Source organism: Cynocephalus volans, chromosome 8, assembly GCF_027409185.1.
Source record: "Cynocephalus volans isolate mCynVol1 chromosome 8, mCynVol1.pri, whole genome shotgun sequence".
NCBI classification, from domain to species: Eukaryota; Metazoa; Chordata; class Mammalia; order Dermoptera; family Cynocephalidae; genus Cynocephalus; species Cynocephalus volans.
The window spans coordinates 38190280-38211371 of record NC_084467.1 but is presented as its reverse complement, the minus strand read 5'-3'; the positions used below and the strand labels follow the sequence as shown (position 1 = coordinate 38211371).

Sequence of the window (21092 nt, the reverse complement as noted above, 5' to 3'; positions counted from 1 at the left end):
TCAGTGGTGCTTTTGCATCTAGTTTCTTATTTGATCCTCACAACAGCCTTGTGATGTAGGCAGCCCAGGCCTTACTCTTTCCTCATTTCTCTGATACTCAGATAAACTGATACTCAGAGAAGCTACGCAACTTGCCAAAGGTCATGCAGTAGTGGAGAACCACTGGCTCTCAGGCTCAGATGCTCAGTGCATTTTTTGATTTGGTTTTACAAGGGATTTCCTTTTAAAAAATAGCATTTAAAAAATAAAAATAAAAATAGCATTTATTGTCATGATTATAAAATTAATATCTTCAAGGCATCAGTATTCCTGAAATGGTTTTTCATTACTGAAAGTTGAATTTCAATACAGAGAAATCTAGAAACAATTTTTAAAACTGTAATCGAATTCTAAATTTCAATGTGGAAATTGAGACTTTAAGAGGCAAAGAAATTGAGACTTTAGGAGGCAAAGAAACTTAGTCTTGGTGCTGTCTGGTAATATCTGAACCAGGCCTTTTACCTTGGCCTCTGATGCCAGGCCTGTGTGCCTTCTCTGTCAGCAGTGTGCTTCCTCTCCACCTCCACCTCCAGCAATATACATAGACGGTGGGCCGCAGAGCCCTGCCCAAGAGCAAGGCAAAGGCTAGAGGCAGCGGAAGTGCTGGAGGCTTCCAGACCAAATGGGTTCTGTCTGAAAACTGAAAAGAAGGCGTACCCACATTTCTTTCAGCATGTGCACTTAGTGCCTAAAGGATCTGTGTGACCTGTACTGCACTAACACTTACATGCATCATTTCATATCATTTCCATTCCAGTGCAGTTTCTGATGGCTGATGTGCATGTGACACTGTGCCATCACTTATAGGAGAGACAGAGATGAACAGGGGACAGTTTCGGTATTTAGGAACATGGGGGAGCACTCAAGATCAAGTAAAATAAGGCTCTAGTAGAGCCTCTCACAGCATGTTTGAGAGCAGAGGATCAACTCCTGATTCTGCCCAGCAATACCCTCTATTTGCACAATGTCTAACTGGTTTCCAAAATGTTTGCACAAACCTTAACTCATCTAGAGTTATCAGGGAGCTGCAAAGGGGCAGGGACTTTTGAGCTGGGTGTTGATGGCAAGAAGAATCACTAGGCCCAAAGAAGCAGGTGAACCAAGGCGCATCTTGATTGTAGGGCCTTGCAGCCCGAGGAAGCATGTATCCAGCGATTGTGTGCACAATGAATGAAGATCCCACAGACCTGCTAGTGGACTCTGTACTAAAGTAGAGTGTGTGGCCATCCTCCAGATGGGGAACTATCAACCCCTTGGTGAGATTATGACATCCCTCACACCCACCCCAGGTAAACAGGGAGGTTAAGCATGTTTCTTCCACTTCACTATCTTCCTACATTTTTCCTTCCTAGTTTCAAAACCAACTGTCCTTCAACAAGTTCTGTTTCCAAGGAAAGTCTTTACCATTTGTCCCTTCCGGCATACACTCTTCCATTGAAATCAATGCAAAATAGACCAGGTACTCTATCTTTTTGTGTGTGAGCCATAAAATCTGATATGGAGTGTGCAGCACTGCTCAGAGGTATGCTGCTTCCACAGGAGGCTCCCTCAGCCCTGCTGTGGTAAAACCAAGTATAAATTGCCACTAACAGGGTTTTCTAGTCAGAAGCTAAGTATGTCTGAGCATCCCCTGTGAATTATAATGCCACCAGCTCTCTTGCCGCTCCTCTGCACTGCCTGGCTTTGGGCTGTTTTGCTTGTCCCGAGGCCCTCCATCAGAGCGTGGACAGGGGAAGGAGAAAGAGCTGGAACCCAAATCTGTCTGCTCTGCACTTGGCTTGCAGTACTGGTGAGAAAATAGACAGGGACAAGGTTGGCACAAGACTGCACACAGGACAGGCCAAGAGGGACAGGGTGCCTCCTCAGCCTGCTGCTCCCTAAGCTGTCAAAGATGAGTGACGCTGTTTTGTTTCTGCAGAATTTCTCACGATGTTCATGAAATGCATTTGGGCAGCTTTTTCCTTTTAACTTACCTTGGTGAGAGTGGGTGTTCCGGTGCTATGTTTAACTCTGAATTCATAAGGTATTGTAGTCCCCAGATATATCTTGTGCTTGAAGCTGTTGGTTAGAGTAATATTTTGAAGTCCTTTGTGGATTCCTTTCATTTGTGTGTTTATCTGTTCTCCATTCTAAAGTATAATTGAAGATTTGCTGTCATCAGATTCCAAAAATGAGAGGAAGAATGCACCTAAATTGAGCTGTCAGACACATGGCTGCTTAGCCCTGCTTTTGGATTGTGCTGTTGAAAAGTGCCCTTCTGTGTGCTTTCTGCTAATGGCTGCTGTGTACTTTCCTGACAACTGTGTATAGACGTGCATCAGCACTCATCAATCTCCCTAGCAGACCTGCCATTTTTCTGATCGTATTCTGCCAGGTCATCTGAGAAGAGAGTGGACCTTCCCTCAGTGGGCAAAGAGCCAGCTTCCATTTTAAAAATCTCTCAGACAAAAAATATATATATATAACAACCAAGAGCCTGTGTTTATTGAAGGTTGGGCTAAAAGTCTCTCACATCATATGCCCCATCAGCTCTTGAGTGCCTCTATTTTAGAAGGATGTAAAGGTTTAATCACCCTGGTGGGGATTTAGACCCAGAGACTTCAGAGAAATCTTATTATTTCTAACTGCAGGCAAAGAGTATTAAGTCTCCACTCTGGATCAGGGCATGACATGTTCTATAAGTAATTTATCTTTAGCAGGGGAAGGCCTGTACTAGAGTGCCTTAGAAACAGCACTATGATTGGGCACAGGCTCATTGTTCCTCCTTTTCTCCTCCCTGTCTCAGTCTCCTGCCTATTCTTTCTGTCCCAACCCTTTCCTGCCCAATCTGTACAATGCCTCACAAATCCTCCTTTAAGATGGAGAGCAGGTGCTTGCCAGGGAGAGAGAATAATGTTTTTGCAATAAGTGACCTCATCCCACAGCGTGGCATGGACCTGTCAGCTGCAGACTTCTGAACAAGCCCTACCTGCATTCTTTCCAGTGAAGGAGCTGGGGAGTGGAGAGGACGCTGTGGGCCCCACAGGCACTCAAGTCTGTGCTCTTAGACATGAAGGCCATTCTCAACCCCAGCCCCAGCCTTATTGTTACCTTCACAGAGGCAGTCTCTACTGAAGGCCTTCTGCATCCCTGTGCACATTCATAGGGATGTTACTGAGCCCATGACTTCATCTGCATGGACACCCAGTCCCATCCCCCTTCTTGCCTAGCTCCCTGGGTCCTGCATTTCTGGTGCTGAGGCTGGAGGATGTCACAGGTGGAATTCTGCATATGGATTCATTGTTCTGTTTGGGGAATATGGTTTGACTGGTGGCAGATCTAAATCCATGTGTTAATGAACTTGCTTAAAGCAGGCTTCTTCTATCCTCTTTTAATCTAGCCTGCCTGTCTGAGTTCCTTTCCATAGTTAATGATCTCCTATAATGGTTTTGCCTCCTGGGTCAAAATAAATCAATAGGCCTCACAGATATTTAAAAACCATCAGTGTAAAGCTTCGGCCCCTCCCCACTTTTTTTCCTTCTGGTTGAACATATAGCCTGATCAGTACAGTGATGTTTCCCTTATATCTCCTCTTATATCCCAGAGATGGGCAGCAGTGAACCCCTTCCCATCGCAGATGATGATAAGAAGAAGAGGAAGAAGCGGAAGGCCCGGGCCACAGACTCCTTGCCAGGAAAGTTTGAAGGTTGGTCACGCCACTCTCCTAGGCCTGTGGCTCCCTATGCATGGCAGAAGCATCCTGGTAGCCTCTGGGTCCAGGTCCAGGATGCAGCATCTTAGAGCCAGCTCATGGTTATCTGTGTTGTAGGGAGGAAAGATAGGGGTGAGCAAGTCTGCGCAAAGGAGTGACAGACAGAGAGCAGGGATGGGAAAAGCCCTTAGAATATGCACCAGCCTCCTTTGAATGGCTCAAGCACCTCATCCATGAACAGAAAGACCAATCTGTCAGAGTTGTATGTGGGGTGGGGTTGCCTGGTGGGTTCCAGCTCCTTTGAGTGATTCTTCCCTCAGTTGTTCCTGGAGGGGCTGCAGAGAGGAAGAACAACTGCATAAGAGGAAGAGAGAAACACCAAGGGCCATGGCTGTAAATGGAACTTCAGTGTTCTATAAGCAGAGAATTTGACTCTTAGAGATTGCAGCTCTTGTGCTGTATGCATTTGACCCCATTTTAAAGAGTACATGTTGTGCTCAGGGGACATGACGTTGGATGTTCAAACATTTTTGGAGGCTTTCTGTGTGTGAGGCACTAGGCTCGGTGCTGGTCCTATTGTCACCAGACATGTGATGGGGTGAAGTGAATCACTGTTCACTTCTCCAGAGGACTCTTAGGAGTAACATGTCCACCTTTGTCTATTTTGTTTCTTTCATTGGGAGACCTGAAATAGGTTTCCCTCACATTTCCTCTTTCCAGCCTTGCAGACACACTATTGTGAATTGATTTTTTTGTAGAGTGGTTCTAATAACAGGCACTTTATGAATCAGGAATATTGGACCTCTAACCACCTACCCATCGTGAGGTGCGTAAAGGGCTAATGCCTGAGTGTCCGTTGTGAGAGAAGCAGGTCATTTAAAATACTTACAAACAACAGTGTGCCATCTGTTCTTATAAACAGCTACAAGATCAAACTGTGATGGAACCGAGAAAGTACTCAGTGGAGGGTTGTTTTGTTTGTTTGTCTGCCTTTATCTCAAACAACGGGTGTGTTGGGGGGGGTGGCAGGAAGGGGGTGGGAAGACAAAAGTCCCGAGATTTTTAGACTAGTTTCCAAATCAACAGATCTTTGCTCTTTCAGTGAACACGAGAGGATTTCCTGTTTTTTAAGGATAACTTCTGCAATTACAGAACTTTTCATGACTAGGAGTGAGAAAATCTGATTTCGTGGTTTAAAAGTATTCTGCTTTTAATCTGTGGGTTAAATTGCTAGGCTGCCTCAAGAGGAAAAAGCTGAAGAATGGAGGCCAAGGGGGAGGACAAGGTCAGCTCATCAAGGGCCCTGATGGAGATGTAGCTTCCTCTGAAAGGGGCTCAAAGAGCTTGTGCTATTTGTGAGCTTGGGCAGGTCACCTAAATATTCTTTCAACCCAGGCCTATTACTCTGTTAGAACCACTCTGACTCATTTCCCTAAAAACCTGGAGGCATCATTTGCATCTCTCATTTCCTGTGGGTGATTTCTGGAAACTTCACAAAAACCTCTAATGACTTCTGTTGTGCGTGGTATAAGATAGAGCAAGTGTTTTACTTCCCTTTGTATCACCAGTGCTTAGCACAGAGCTTGGCACATAGTAGGTGCTCAGCAAGTGATTAAATGAATGAATGATGTTCAGTCAAGTCATACCCCTTCCATGAGGACCCTCCAGATTTCCTGAGCAGATTTAACCTTTCCCTTCCCCTGCTTTTTTTTTTTTTTTTTTTTTTTTTTTTTTTGGTTATTATACCTTGTCCGTCTGTGATAGTACTTACCAGTTCCTGGTTTGTTCTGGAGTCACTTGTGTATGTATCTGTCTTCTCCACTGGACTGTGACCCTTAGTGGGGAGGGACTATATTTTATTCCTCACTTGTCCCTGTTATGCTGTCTGGCATATAGTAGATGCTCAGGAAATATGTGCTGAACAGAAACCCTTTCATTGACCTTGTCTCTAACATGAGGAATAGGATGCCTGCTATGTGGTCTTGTTGAGAAACTGACTCCTCAGATGGCTGGGGAAACTACATGTCTTCCTTCTCACTGAGTGCCACAGTCATCGTGTGCCTGTTCCACCTGTGTTGTCAGACTGGGGAAGCTGAGCAATAGAGCTCTGCTTCCATCTTAGCTTGTAATCTGGTGACTCATCTTGTTATTCCTCTTATCCATTTCACCTCTAGATTTGTACAAGCTGACCTCTGAATTGCTTGGAGAGGGAGCCTATGCCAAAGTTCAAGGTGCCGTGAGCCTGCAGAATGGCAAAGAGTATGCTGTCAAAGTGAGTGTCTCATTTGTTTGCCAGGCTTTACTTTGCAAGTAGTCATTCCCAGCTTGTCCTAAACCAAATAAATTTTATATTCTGCAATATGGTGGCTCAGTAAGAATGGGGGCTCTAAAGCTATATTCACTTGATTCAAATCTCAGTTTCTCTACTTACTTGCTTTGTTACTTTGGGCAAGTTACTTAACCTCTCTGTCCTTCGGTTTCCTCATCTGTAAATGGGTGCAAAAACAGAACCTATACAGAATTGTCGTGAGGAGTAAATAAGTTAATATACATAAAGTGCTTAGAACAATGCCTAGCCCGTGGGAAACTGCTGGTTATTACTCTGACAAAGACAGCATAAGGGATTCAACAACCAGATTTGGGATTAGAAGGCCTACCTGAATCTCCGTTTTGACAAACTATTACTATCTGACTTTGGACAAGTGGCTGAACCTCAGTTCCCACATCTCTAAAATGAAGATGATGCTACCTGCCCTTTTTGGTTCGTGGGTGTTATGAAGATGAAAATGAAAATGAACTGGTAGAGGTATAATCACTTTAAAAATTATAAAATGCTATACAAGTGATGTACATTATCATGATAATGCAGATTAAAAGCTAGAGTGACTGAGCCCGCAGCTTTGGGGCAGGAGAAGTGTCTTCTAGCCTCATGGCTGCCTTTAGTTCGCAGCATGACCTTGGGGCAGCTCATTTCGCCCCTCTGTGCCTCTGTTTGCCCACTCCATGTGGAAGAAGGGAAGGGTCTGAGCACTGGTTTCCAGCAGCAGCAGCAGCATTGCCTGGAAACTTGTTAGAAATACAAATTGTCTGGCATTTTCCCAGGTCTGCTGAATCAGAAACTAGGGGTGAGCCCAGAAATATGAATTCTAACAGGCTCTCCAGGTAATTCTGATACCCACTAGTCTGAGGACCACTGATGTAGGGCAGTTTTAAACTTCAGTGTGTGTCAGAATCACCTGGAGAGCTAACAAAGCACATAGGGACCCAGGTTTCTCGATATAGGATAGGGCCTGGGTCTTCATGTCTCCCACATTCCCCAGGTGATTCTGATACTCACCAAAGTTTGAGGACCACTGATCTAGAGGAAGGCTCTTATTAAATCCAAGGAGGCAATTCAAGTTGTTTCAAATCATCCACCCAAGCTACCAGGTGCAAGTGCTGCCTCCTACTGGCAAGCCCAGCCTAACTGGTTCCTGAAAGACACGATTTCTCTTCTTTTAACCAACTTTCCACAGTCCCAGCAGCCGATTATAAAGGAGAACACCTCTGCTAAGCCATGTTCCTTTTTGCTGGAGTGTTTGCTCCACGTGGTAACAAAAGAGCTACCTCAATCCCTTTTTGGAAATAGATCTGTATAAATTACAAGTAACTTTATAAAAATATGCCCAAGTATGGTAAAAACCACAAACACAAATTGACTTTCAAAGGTTTGAATAGATTTATGGATGACAGATCTTTTCTTCGGGGTTGGATGGCAGGAGGGAAACCTGGCCCTCCGTGTCCCCTGGCATCTCTTGGCAGTCACTGGACCCTGGCTTGGCAATTCTTGGTTTCAGCAGTTCTTCTGGTGTCTCTTGTCTCTCCTACTCTGTGGAAGCTCCCTGGGGATGGCTACTTCTCCCAGCATGGCTCCACAATACTTGGTTTATCATGGCTTTCCCTGTCAGCATCCAACTGATGAAACCTAGTGTCTCGGGGATGGAGTGGAAGTTCAACATTATCTGATAACGGATTTTCTTTACAGCTCCCCAAATAGTTGTCCATGTCCTGCTCCCCCATCTCTAGTAGCAAGATCCCCTTAGCTCCCTAGAGAAGACTGCTGGTGCTAGAAAGCTTGTCTGTAGAAAGCTCTTCCTGACTTTGAGCTGAAATGCTCGGTGAATGAATAGCTCAGAGCTGAATAGCTTCTTTTCCCCAGCATTGCACCTCTCTGCCAACCTGGAAAATGGGCCTACAGTGGCTTACTAACAGATGTGGACTTGTTTAGAAAATTGCTGTTGCTCACGGATGTTTGCGCTGCAACATATTGAAGAAGTTTGAAGTGTTCTGCACAGCAGTCTTCAAAGGAAGGAGCAAGATGTCACCTTCTGTGCTGCCCACTCTGCACATGGGGCTGTGTGGCAGAGCCAGGCTCTGCAGAACACTTGCCCTGTTTGCCACAGTTTGGTGCTCTGGATGGGTCCAGAGAGCTTTTCAGAGTTAGCCAGTTTCTTTGTAAGCCATCGGCTCATTCTGTAGGCTTACCCGTTCCTTCAGTCAGAGTTTGCCAAGCCTCTCCAGATCTAGGTGTAGAAAGGGAGCAGCCCATGGTGTCATAGGAGAGACGAAGCCTCTAGGTGCTCTATGAAGCTGGATAGGGTATAAGCAGGGGTAGGATAGTGAGGGCTTTGGAGTCAGCTTTGGTCTATGGATAGAATGTTTTACACCTTCATATCTTTTGACATTGTTGTGAGGGTTAACTGAGATAATGTATATAAATCACTTAATACAGTGCCTGCCAAAGAGTAAGTTCTCAGAAGAGGAAGTCCGTACTTCCTCCAGGGGGACATGCAGAGGTGGCACCTGAGTTGGGCCTGTGTCCTCCATCACCCTTACTCTTCTTCCTCCCGTACTGGAAGATCCTTCAGAGAGGCTGCAAATTCTTACCCCGAAGGCAGAAAGAGATGCCCATCAGGAGTAGGAGCTGAGTAGAGACAGCTCTTTGTCTTGTTGGCTGCCTCAGTCTCCCCTGGGCAGCTGGGGCAGCAGCCTTGTAGCCTCCCTTGGTGTCATGCACGGCCAGAGTGGAACGGGCCCAGCTGGGCTGGAAAGCCCTCAGGCCAGTCCACTGCTCTGCTGACAGAGCCACTGTGCCTGTGTCACCAAGGCCCACTCCAGACTTCTGTGTGAAGCTGGATTTGGACTGAATGTGACCTTGCATTCTCCCAGAGGGCTCCTGCCAAGGGGCTCTTTTGAAGTCAGGTGGGTGTACATGACAGATTTCATTCTTCCCCACAGATCATCGAAAAACAAGCCGGGCACAGTCGGAGTAGGGTGTTTCGAGAGGTGGAGACGCTCTATCAGTGTCAAGGAAACAAGTGAGTACATCGTGGGTTACCTGCTGCCTCTCTGGGGATGCTTGGCCACAGCAAAGGAGGTGATTTCTTACCATCTCCTGACCCCAGAATTTAGCCCACACTCCTTCCTCCATAACTACCTGTAACTCCTCCCTTTTTCAGTGAGAGAGAAAAACAGAGGGAGGGAGGAGAAGCAGCAGTCGCAGCAAAGAAGCTATCTTCTCTTTAGGCTGAAATATTGTAAATATCAGCAATTCGGGCAAGTTAGCAGAGTGAGCAATCTGAATCAGTGACTGTTTGGGAGAAAATGGGGTTTTGTTTGTTTCAAGTGCCTGTGGAAACTAGGCTGAGTGTTGCCTGGTAGAAAACTTTAGGGACCTGCTTTAATACCGAGGTAAGGATGATGAGAAATCTTAAGGATATTTGCTGCTGTTTTCTGTTCTGGAGGTATTTACGTATGTGCAGCTGCTTATACTAAGGGACCTGGAACCTTGTCCAGAACTCCTTGCTTGATAACTGGGCCAGGGTAATCTCTAGCCCAGCCTCAGTCTGCTCACCACCGGCTCCAAACGAGTGGTTCTCCCACTATGGCTTTAAATCAGGGTCACCTCTAAGACTCCGCTTCCCCTTCTCTCTCCCGCCATGGCAGGGTCAGTGGGGAGCCAGTGGCCTGGTATTGATGGCTTTGTCATTAAGCTTGGAGGATGAGGGCTGCTGTTGATTTAACTCCAGGCTCTGCCTCTACAGTCTTCTTTAAAATTAGGCCATTTTGACCATCTTATTTGGACGCTTTCACACTAGTAAAAGCCTGGTGTCTCCCAAAGTGGTCAACATTTTTTTTATGAGGGACAGATTTTTATTTTCAGCCCTGCAGCCTCTTAGTTCAGCATTAGAGAGTCTACTTGGTTTATTTCGTTCTTTAAAAGAAAAAAAGCCCCCAACACCTCCAATATCCAGGCTGGTGGCTTCCCTGCTGAGTTACAAGACGACCTTGTTGGCGGAGCACTGAAATACTCGGACAGACAGAGAGTGCTCACCGGGGAAGGCCACAAGTGCTACAGTGGCCAGGAACGCGGCCGTTTCATTAAGCAGCGCTTAGCAGTTAGGGTCTAGCGGTGCCCACGTTAGGCCCCAAGTCTATTTGACAGATGTTTCCATTTTCTCCAGGCAATGTAAATACTGCCCCATGATTTATGGGCAAGAGGGAGGGCAAGTAATTATTTGCTGCCTGCCTCCAGGACACACACCTACTATTCAGTGTTATTAGCCGCAATTGCTTCCAGTCGGCTGCAGATTTTATTCAGTTTAATGTGACCGGGACTTTTTTATAACTCTACCTAGTGGGTTTTAGGGTTGGGGTTTGACAGCACAGACTTGGTGAAAACACCAGAGACTAAACATTATGGAAAGATAAGGTGACCTGAATCTTGCTAACACCATTGGCTGCTTCCAAACATGGGTCTTTAGGAAGCATTCTGATTTCAAGTTGATTTCTGCCCCGCTATAGGGCATTGTATATTTTTTTCATTGTATGTTTGTAAGTGGACTTCAATATGTAATGCCATTTCCCCCCTTTTCCCTCTCCTCCTATTTTTCCCCATTTAAGGAACATTTTGGAGCTGATTGAGTTCTTTGAAGATGACACAAGGTTTTACCTGGTCTTTGAGAAATTGCAAGGAGGTACTTACTGTTGAGTATGTGTTTGGACTTCTGATTAAGACCCAGGGTGGTGATCATCCATCATGAATCCCAGCGACTTCTAAAATGAGTCAAGCTAATAAAAAGGATGAAGGACTTAAAATCTGCCCTTGATTTGGGAGAAGGGAGGCCGGAGGGAAGGATGATAATTAGCATTTTGCAGAGCTTAGAATGTCACCTGTGTAGTCATTCTATAAATGCCTTTTCATTGTAATAGGAGTCATATATAGATACATTTAGTGATCGATTTATCAATCCCCTGTTTTGACACATTCACTATTTAACTAAATTAATTATGGAGTGGAAGCTCTTGCATACATTGTGAAGGCTAGAAATGCTAAAGCAGAGGAGAGTCCCATTGTTTGGGACACAGATGCAGGATGGAGGGAGGGCTGAGAATGTGCCACCCTTCAGAGGGAAAGATGCCATAACCCACGCACATAATCACTGGGGTGTAAGTTTAAGTTCCTTGTCTGACATAGCAAAGGGAATAGAGAAATGCTTTCCCTCCCTATCACTCACCTGACCCTAGGACATATTTACAAGGTGAAGGTTACGGGTATATCTGGAACTGTGCAGAAGGCCACGTGGAGGGGCATGGTGATGGCTAAGGGAGTGTGCTTTAGAAACCAACAGAGCTGGGGCTGGCCCGTGGCTCACTCAGGAGAGCATGGTGCTGATGAGAAACCAACAGAGCTGAGCTTAAGTCTGGCCCCATCACTGCTTGCCGTGTGACCTTGGGCAAGTCACTTAACCTTTTCCAAACAGTATTCTCATTTATTAAATAGGGATATTGATAGCACCTGCCTCTTTGAGTGGCTGTGAAGATTAAATGAGATAATTCATGTGAAATGCTTAGCACAGTGCCTGGTAAGCACTAAAGCTTCAGTAAATGTTGGCTGTTAATATTATTAAAACAATTGGGTATACTAGGGACTGTCTTAGAAAGTATATAGAAAGTTGCTCTCTGCCTTCCCTTTTAACAAATTTGGAAACAAGAGGCTCACTACAGTACAGCAAGCTAGAGCCTTGCCAGGAGCTGGTTTTCTGGGAATGTTCCGCAGCATGTTGGGATCGTTGGATTGTTTAATCCGTTAAGTGAAAGATCTTTGGCAGTTCTTCCTCTTCTACTTTCATCCCCTCCCCATGCCAAAAAAGCAGAGACAATAACTAAACATGTGCCATTTTTTAGGGTACAGAGATGACTCCTTCAGCCCAGAAAACTGGCTTCCAGTAGTAAGTACAGGTCACATGAAGCCAAGCCTGCGGCTGCTCCTGCCCCACCCAACAGCACAGGACTGTGAATGACATGTTTGACATGCTAGATGTAATCGGGGTCCTCTGTAGCCGTATCACTTAGAGTGCAGCTCTACTGAGGCCAGACCCAGGGGGTAAAGAGAGTGTGGTTGGCCTGGGGCAGTCCATCCCCCAGCTGTCAGACCACACGTGCTGCTGAGAGGACGTCTACACGGCCCCTGGGGCCCGCCTCACTGGGCCTGAGTCCTGGCTCCACTACTTAACTGTCATGTGATCTTGGGCAAGTTACTTAATCATTTTTGGCTTCAGGTTCCCCATCTAGAAGAGCGGGATAACTATACTACCCATTTTATACAGTTGTGGTAAGGATAAAATAATATATTTAAAGAGTATTGCATAGTTCTTGGCACATAGTAACTACCCAATAAATGTTAGCCATTGCCAACAAAATAATAATAATATTAATAATAAATGGGCAAGTTCAGTGGAAAAGCCGTTTTTCCGCCTTTTTTCAGACCTTTATATATCTGGTGAGGGTGTGGCATTTCCATTTGAAGGCTCGTGCTCTTGTTTGGTTCTGAGATCAGATGCAGAAAAGAAAATGTTCCTACAGAGAGACCTCCTCGGCCCCCATGTGTGTTCACTTTTAGTTCCTTTCGATTTCAGAAGCCAAACCAGCCCCGATGGCATTAACATTTTTTTTTTAAATTTTATTTTGTCGATATACAATGTGGTTGATTATTGTGGCCCATTACCAAAACCTCCCTCCCGCCTCCCTCTCCCCCGGCATTAACATTTTTTAGCCATATAAATAGTTGTTGTTCTGTTCCCTTCTGAGCTCCTTGTAGACAGGTACAGAGGATAGCAGTGTAGTTTTGTGCCAAGCACCACATTCGGTGCTGGACATTTGCTGATGAATAAGCCTCTGTCCCCACCCCAAACTTGTGAAAACTTGGCCTCTAAGAAGTTACACTGACAAGATCCTGAAAAGGCATTCTTCTATGTCCCCTCTGCTCCCCAGGCTCCATCCTCGCCCACATCCAGAAGCGGAAACACTTCAATGAGCGAGAAGCCAGCCGAGTGGTGCGGGATGTTGCTGCTGCCCTTGACTTCCTGCATACCAAAGGTGAACCAAGCCTGAGCCTTGGTGGGTGGGTTGGGCTGGCCAGCCCCTGGGTACCTAAGGGAGAGGGGACAGGCCAGGCAGAGGGCCTGTCCAGGAGATCGTGCAGCTGGCAGACAGCTTGAGATTTGCACGTGCCCAACCAGGGGATCGGGGGGTGGCAGTCCAGGATGGCTCCTGGACTTCTGCTGCGGATGGTGAATAGATGGCAGGGTTATTAAGCAGGATAGGGATACAGGAGAAAGAGGAGGAGGAAAAAGAATAAGATTTTACGTTGAGCAAGATAAATGTGAGCGTGTGTATATGTAACTGTGGGTGTGGGCGATGCTCCTTTTCTTTTCCTGTTAAAAGAATATAAAACCCAGGCGTACTACATCCGTTCTAATGTAAATGTTTTTGTGTGATTGCTTCTCGTCTTTAAAAATATATCACCTGTGTCTCTCTTTTCAAAACTGACATGATAGGACATATGTTGTTTTATATCTCTGTTCACAGTAAATGAAAAATGCATTTTTCTACTAACATAAGTTTGAGGTATCTGTTGACTGTCATAGGGGTAACTAGCAGGTTGCTGTTGTTTGAATTACACTTCAGTTTACAGTCCCTTTCTTAAGACTTAATTATTTAAGAACATTTGTAGTGAATTAAATCTTTTTGCGAATTAAGTGTTTTTATATTTCCATGAACCTGTTTGACTATTACATACATTTTTAAATTTTGCCTAATAGTAGTGCCATGGAAAAACTGAATCCTGGGCCGAGCCCGTGGCGCACTTGGTAGAGTGCGGCGCTGGGAGCGCTGCGACGCTCCCGCCGCGGGTTCGGATCCTATATAGAACTGGCCGGTGCACTCACTGGCTGAGTGCCGGTCATGAAAAGGACAAAAAAAAAAAAAAAGAAAGAAAGAAAAACTGAATCCTGGCTTCACCTTTCTTCCAACTATTGCTCTCAGTAAAAATGTCTGCCCTATGGTGTGAATTAAGAGAGATAATATCAACAGTGGTTAACACTTATATAGCACTTGTTATAAAGCACTAAAGCTGGCCATCTCGCCGTGAGATAGCAGGAGCTTGAGCTGGCATCGCCTCCGCGAGATGTTGTCCTCCGCAGCCATGTTCTGGGGGCCCGGCAGAGACATGGGGGTAGAGCCGCGCAGCGCCGCGGGCCCTTTACAGCTGCGCTTTTCGCCCTACGCTTTCAACGGGGGTACTGTATTGGCAATTGCTGGAGAAGATTTTTCAATTGTTGCTTCTGACACTCGATTGAGTGAAGGGTTTTCAATTCACACCCGGGACAGCCCAAAATGTTACAAATTAACAGACAAAACAGTCATTGGGTGCAGTGGTTTTCATGGAGACTGTCTTACCCTGACAAAGATTATTGAAGCAAGGCTAAAGATGTATAAGCACTCCAATAATAAAGCCATGACTACGGGGGCAATTGCTGCGATGCTGTCTACAATCCTGTATTCAAGGCGCTTCTTTCCCTACTATGTTTACAACATCATCGGTGGACTTGATGAAGAAGGGAAGGGAGCCGTGTACAGCTTTGACCCGGTGGGGTCCTACCAGAGAGATTCCTTCAAGGCTGGAGGCTCAGCAAGTGCCATGCTTCAGCCGCTGCTTGACAACCAGGTTGGTTTTAAGAATATGCAGAACGTAGAGCATGTCCCACTGTCCTTGGACAGAGCCATGCGGCTAGTGAAAGACGTCTTCATTTCTGCGGCTGAGAGGGACGTGTACACGGGAGACGCACTCAGGATCTGCATTGTGACCAAAGAGGGCATCAGGGAGGAGACCATCCCCTTGAGGAAGGACTGATTCGCGTGCTGTGATTATTAATCAGTTCAAAACGGAACTGTTGGGCAAATTTGTTTAATTAAAAAAGAAACCTGAAAAAAAAATAAAATAAAATAAAGCACTAAAGCTTATATATGTATATATATACTTGTTTACATAATTGTGTGTGTCTTTAATATGTGTCGTATATGTATAGCATAGCTGGAGCATAGTTCCTGGTACATAGTAATTCTTGAATAAATGTTATTTCTTCTACCCTCGTCCCCCACTAGGCTGAAAGCATTTTCATTCCTGATATTAATTCCCTTAAAGTTAATCATTCTGCGAGGTGGGGGGTAGGGGTGGAGCAAATAATCTGTGACTTAGCTCTGTTCCCTTCACTGTTGTGGGTATCGGCCAGCCACATTGGTTGTGAGTGCTCAGGACCGATTGTAGGCATGCCACTCACATATCCCACTTGTGCCAGCAATACTGCACAGACTGGTGTGGCTCATGTGGGGGAGTTCAGATTCACGGACTCCACCTCAGTTCTTCCAGTGGCCGAAAGAGAGCTGCATACTGGCAGTACCCACGTTGGGGCCCTGACTTGCACCTGAGATGAAAATTCCTAGAAGGGGGTGTCTGTACTTCCCACAGCATGATGAATAGCAGCAGTTCTGTTTCTGAAAGCTGGGATGCATATAGGTAACACTTGCCTGACAAAGATTTACAACTGCTCCCCAAGCTGCCTCTGTAGATTGCAAAACTGGGTCATGCTTTTTACAAGATCCGCACCTTGGAGCGAGGAGTAAAGGCGGTTTTATTATTTATTTATTTATTTATTTACAAGCATGCACTAAAGGGAATGGAGGCTGGTGGTGTCTTAGGAGTTCTGAAGTGCTTGTTAACATCTAGCTGGCCAACTGCCCATGTGACTAGAAGTTGGAGGGATGAAAAACGATTTCCAGCTGAACTAAATAACTTCATGCTGGGAAGATGAATTGGGCAAGAATAGGTCAGCCCTGAAACAAGTTCCATACTCTTAAATACTGGACACACTGCGGCTTAACCTCTGGGAAATGAACCAGAGCCGCCCGATGGCTGGTGTGCTCACACAGGCAGGCCCATTATTACAGCCTGGTTCTCTGAGTTCTCAGGCTGAGGGACAACGGGGCCATAGGCAGCTATTTGGAGAGTAAGGCGCCATGTGTGGCTCGTGATCCTTCTGTGGGAGCACTTGCTGTAATGGAAAATATCTTTCACTTTTAGTGCGGCAGGCTGTAGCCTGACTCAATTTGTGCAGCCTGGACGGAGTTGCTCTGGGTTCTCATTCAATTAGGTGACTGATGAAGTTACTTAGCTTGTTGGAGCTCAGGTTTTTCCTCTCTACGACGTGTCTCAGGTGGACTGGGTAGGCCTTTGCCTTCTAGGAGAGAATTGGCAGGCTGCCTAAGTTGATCATCGAGAGAGTTTTAGTAAAGCAGATTCTGCTTTTCCCTATCACCCAAAGAATCGTCTGATGCTTTCCAGTATTTGCAGGCAGTAGCCATTTGAGTCTTGCTCAACCTTCCAGCCCTCTGTCTCTGTGCTCTGTTGCTGTGGAAGGAAGGAGGAAAGGGAGGCTTCGGTGTCCCACCAGAACACCATGTCCCTATGGGTTGGTTCTTTGTCTCCTTCTTTGGGTTGGAAGATGGTTTTCCCCCAAGTGCCCTCTTGGCCAGGTCAGCAACTTTTAACCCCTTGTGCGGTAAGCTGCTATTTGCAGTCTCCTTCAGGAGGCCTGGCCAAAATGCAGGGAGTCTTCTCAAGAACAGCACCCTTGGTCCAAAGCAGTCCTAGCTGTGCTGCTGCCAGGGCAGCCGTGGACATGCAGAGCAGGGGACAAGGAAATCGGACAAGCTTTGAGAGATTTGGTAACGAATACCTGATCCTCTGAACACTCAGGGAATCACACTGAAGTAATATACTCATATTACTTTTTTAAATAGGCCACATGAGAAGAAATGAGGTAGAGCAGTCTAAGCCCCCTGAGATGCTCCTAAACAAGGCACTAATTATTTCTGCATTGCAGTTCCAAGCATTGCCATTTGCAGAGCTCTCTGCTCTGCTTTATATTAGGCTTTCTTATTCTTGGTTGCCACTGCAATGCTGAAAGTTAGGCTGGCTGGGATTCATTTAGCCCTTCTTATCCCTGCCAGACTTGTAAAGCCTCTGCTTCAAAAGAACTTGCAGAATCAGCCGTGCTTTTGGTTCGTGTCTCTGGTTACTTCTGCCTCCTGCAGCTCGTTGATTTTTTAATGTACCATAATTGGGAATTAATCTGCGAACAACAGCATTTGGAAAAAATTAATTGTGCATGGAATGTTTGATAATTATGTGCCTATGTTAACCATTTCTTTGCTCTTTGTCATTTCAGGCATTGCTCATCGTGATCTCAAGCCGGAAAATATATTGTGTGAATCTCCAGAAAAGGTACTTAGGGCCTAGTTTGGGATGTTACAAGTTTGTACTGATTGGGTAAGCCACCCTTGCTTTACTACAGATTGTCAGTAGTTCTCTTGTTCTCAGATACCAACTTGAACTGATCATTATGGACACATGAGAATGTTATACCTAATGTATAATGTCTCTACATTACAAGTAGGGTTATTCCTTGTCCCTTCTTTGCTCTTTATCACCAGTGTGATTGGCTTAAGCTTGAGAGTTTGTAAAATGTATGAAATTTGTACAAAATTAATATTTTCTAGTCCAATGCACCTACCTTTAGAGCAGTTGATGTGAGTCATAAACAACTCTATCGCACATAAAGCATGTCTCTGCCTATATATGAGATTTGTGATATGGTTTGTATACTAGATGTTATCCACCACTAAACATAATAATTTCTTGAAAAGGGTTTCTGTTTTCCATTTTTATTTCCAAAGGTGCCCATTAAAAAGAAAACGTGTATGCTCTGTGTTGAATAAATGCAACCTATTTTAAATGTTGCCTTAACTCAGTCTGCCAGTAAATGGAGGTGTTTGCATTTCCATAAGAGTATATGAATTTGACAAATTCTGTGTTTGTCAGGAGGGATTTAGGCCCTGGTGGTGTTGGTGGCCCACATTCATGGCAATGTATGTGTGTATCCATGTGTGTATTTGAGAGTACACGTCTTGTCTTGTTGTGCATGAAGCCATGGTTTGTAAATAAGGAATGGCTATGAGTTAATATGAGAGTCAGCCTGCTACTTACAACTCTTTTGTGGAGAATAATAATGTATTAGCTCCAATAAGATCTTGCGTCTTCCTGTCAGTAGTTCTGGCATAGAACTTTATAAATTATGATTACTATGATGATTATTAATAATAATTACAGTTAATGTTTCTTGAGTGCTTACATTGTGCCAGGCATTTATATTTATTTAGTATTTATAAAATATCATGAGGTGTATACTATTATTATCTTCATTTTATGGATGAGGAAACTAAAGCTCAGAGAGGTTAAGAAACTTGTACAAACTCACTCAGCTGGTAAGTAGAAGAGCCTAGATTTCCATGGGTGCTCTGAACTACCCATTATTGCCTCTGATTTACAGTGTATTTTCATGTTTTTTGTTCCACTTGATCTTCATGGCACAGGTTTGTTGCTCCTTTTTTATGGTTGTGAAAACTAAAATTAAGAGAGGCTAAGTGTCAAAAGACATTATCAAGAAAGTGAAAAGAAAACCTTCAAAATGGAAGAAAATATTTGCAGATCATATATCTGATAAGAGTTTAATATCCAAAATATATGGAGAACTCCTAAAATACACACAAAAAGATAAAGAGCCCAGTTAAAAAATGTACAAAGGGCTTTTTTTTTTTTTTTTTTTTTTTGTCGTTTTTTTCGTGACCGGCACTCAGCCAGTGAGTACACCAGTCAGTCCTATATAGGATCCGAACCCGCAGCGGGAGGGTCGCCGCGCTCCCAGCGCAGCACTCTACCAAGTGCGCCACGGGCTCGGCCCTACAAAGGGCTTTAACAGACATTTCTCCAAAGAAGAAATGCGAATAGCCAACAAGCACATGAAAAGATGCTCACATCCTTAGTTATTAGGGAAATGCAAATCAAAACCACAGGAGATACCACCGGAAACTTACTAGGATGGCTGTCATTTTAAAAATGGAAAATAACAAGTGTTGGTAAGGATGTGGAGAAATTGGAACCCTTACACATTGCTGGTGGGGACGGAAAATGGTGCAGCCACTGTGGCAGACAGTTTGGCAGTTCCTCAAAAGGCTAAACATAGATTTACCCTGTGACCCAGCAATTCCACTCTTAGGTATGTACCCAAAGGAATTGAAAACAGAGACTCAAACAGACACTTGTACACTTATGTTCGTTACAGCATTATTCATAGTAGCCAAAAGGTAGAAACAACCACAGTTGCCATCAGCAAATGAATAAATAAACAAAATATTTTGTATACATACAGTGGAATCTTGTTCAGCATAAAACAGAATGAAGTTTTGTCATGTGCTACAACACGATAAACTGTGAAAACTTTATGCTTAGTGAAATAAGCCAAACATAGAGGACAAATATTGTATGATTCCACTTGTATGAGATATCTGGAATAAGTGAATTAATAAAGACAGGAATTTGATTAGAGGTTACCTGGGGCTGGGGAGGAGGGGAATGGGAAGTTATTGCTTAATGAGTATAGGGTTTCTGTTTGGAGTGACAGAGAAGTTTTAGAAAGAGATATAGTAGTGACAGTTGCACAACAGTGTGAATGTGATTGATACCACCGAACTGTACACTTAAAATTGGCATATTTTATATTTTACCACAATGAAAAAGAGAAGACTAAGTGTAAAAGAAAAGAGGAGGGAGGGAAGGAAGGAGAGAAGGAAAGAAGTTAAAAGACTTGCCCGGGCTTCCCCGGTGGGTAAAGCAGTGAAGCAGTGAACTGGGGACTCACAGAACCAGCGTTTCCATCTCCCTCACTGTGCTGCTCCGGCCATGTAGGCCATTCTTATGTGTGCATATAAACTGCCCTCCCGATTGGCTCCAGAGCTGCGTCACCCTGTCTGTGGTCTCCAGCTCAGCGTCTAATGCTAGTGGGCTTGGCTGCTGTGTTGATGCCCCTAGGGTAACTAATCATCCCAGTTTTCCGGGGACTGAGGGGTTTCCTGATATGCAGGACTTTCAGTGCTTAAACCAACAAAGTTCCAGTCAAGCAAATCAGGACAAGCTGGTCACCCTAATCCACCTGAGGCAGTCAGGGGTTTTACACCAAGCTCCTTTGCCCTGCACTGTATGGGCTGCAAGGAGTCTGTCTGTCAGGAGTACATATTATTTTCTCTAGCTTCTGTGTTGCACCTTATACCATCAGTTACCAACAAGAGTTCTACACTTACTCTGTGCTAAGTTAACAATAGCCTAACACCATATAGTTCACTCATTTTTCTCTTAGTTGGGAAATAAGAGAGCGTGGGGAAGAGGACACCTTAGAAAAAAAAATCTTCAGGTGACTTCTAGTTAACCCAAAGAGAGTAAATATGACCTGATGGATAAAACTGGGCTGCAGTGATAGCCAGGCACCTATGAGCCTGTATGGTCATGTCGGTCTCCCTGTGCCCTTTAGTTTCTTATGTCTGTGACTTTTGCCTTCCATTTTCCTTTTCAGGTGTCTCCAGTGAAAATCTGTGACTTTGACTTGGGCAGTGGGGTGAAACTGAACAACTCCTGCACACCCATAACCACCCCAGAGCTGACCACTCCAGTACGTAAGGCTGGTACCCTGTGTCACTTCCTTCTGGGCTCCAATACATTTGGAGTGCCCCCTGACCCAGAGCTGTGCAGTCCTGAGAGAGGGTGAAGGAAAGAAAACCAAGTATTCCTAGAGTACCTCCTGCTGCCTGAGGAGTCATGTGGCTCACTGCTCTGTATTGGTAGCTCCCAAACCCCCACTTTAGTTGCTAATGAAACTGACATTAGAACTTTCAGTTTGAGGTGGGTCCTTTCTGCTAATAAAGAGACAAATTGTGTCAGCATAGGCTGGACCCTGACTCCTGAGCCAGGTGAAAATATAGTACTCCCAGGTGAGCCCTTTGCATATGAGCATGTGGGTAGCTCTGAAAGTCCTATTCCCACTGCTGAAGTCACAGCACATCCACCTTGTGACGAAGGATGGGGAGCTGTCCT

The 21092-nt window shown here is 44.8% G+C and overlaps 2 protein-coding genes across 13 annotated transcripts in view; both read left to right on the top strand.

Moving 5' to 3' along the window:
- The window catches only part of MKNK1 (MAPK interacting serine/threonine kinase 1), a 40987-nt gene that overhangs the window by 13730 nt on the left and 6165 nt on the right, over positions 1-21092 (top strand). For 5 of the 12 annotated variants that reach the window (XM_063104451.1, XM_063104445.1, XM_063104447.1 and 2 more), the window contains 7 exons: positions 3623-3724; positions 5905-6002; positions 9008-9087; positions 10673-10746; positions 13043-13147; positions 17338-17393; positions 20575-20670. In XM_063104451.1, the coding sequence (XP_062960521.1) occupies positions 3625-3724; positions 5905-6002; positions 9008-9087; positions 10673-10746; positions 13043-13147; positions 17338-17393; positions 20575-20670 (609 nt within the window). In that variant the 5' untranslated portion in view covers positions 3623-3624. Of the gene's footprint in view, positions 1-1160; positions 1329-1391; positions 1499-3622; positions 3725-5904; positions 6003-9007; positions 9088-10672; positions 10747-13042; positions 13148-17337; positions 17394-20574; positions 20671-21092 lie in introns of all 12 variants that reach the window. The other 7 variants (XM_063104441.1, XM_063104440.1, XM_063104439.1 and 4 more) reach the window with 3 other exon arrangements.
- Positions 14168-15032, top strand: LOC134383425 (proteasome subunit beta type-1). Its single transcript, XM_063104452.1, has one exon. The coding sequence runs from the start codon at positions 14238-14240 to the stop codon at positions 14961-14963; it is 726 nt and encodes a 241-aa protein (XP_062960522.1). The 5' UTR covers positions 14168-14237; the 3' UTR covers positions 14964-15032.

Bases quoted from the DNA above. Each gene is read 5' to 3' on its own strand.
- LOC134383425 (XM_063104452.1), top strand. From the start codon at position 14,238: ATGTTGTCCTCCGCAGCCATGTTCTGGGGGCCCGGCAGAGACATGGGG.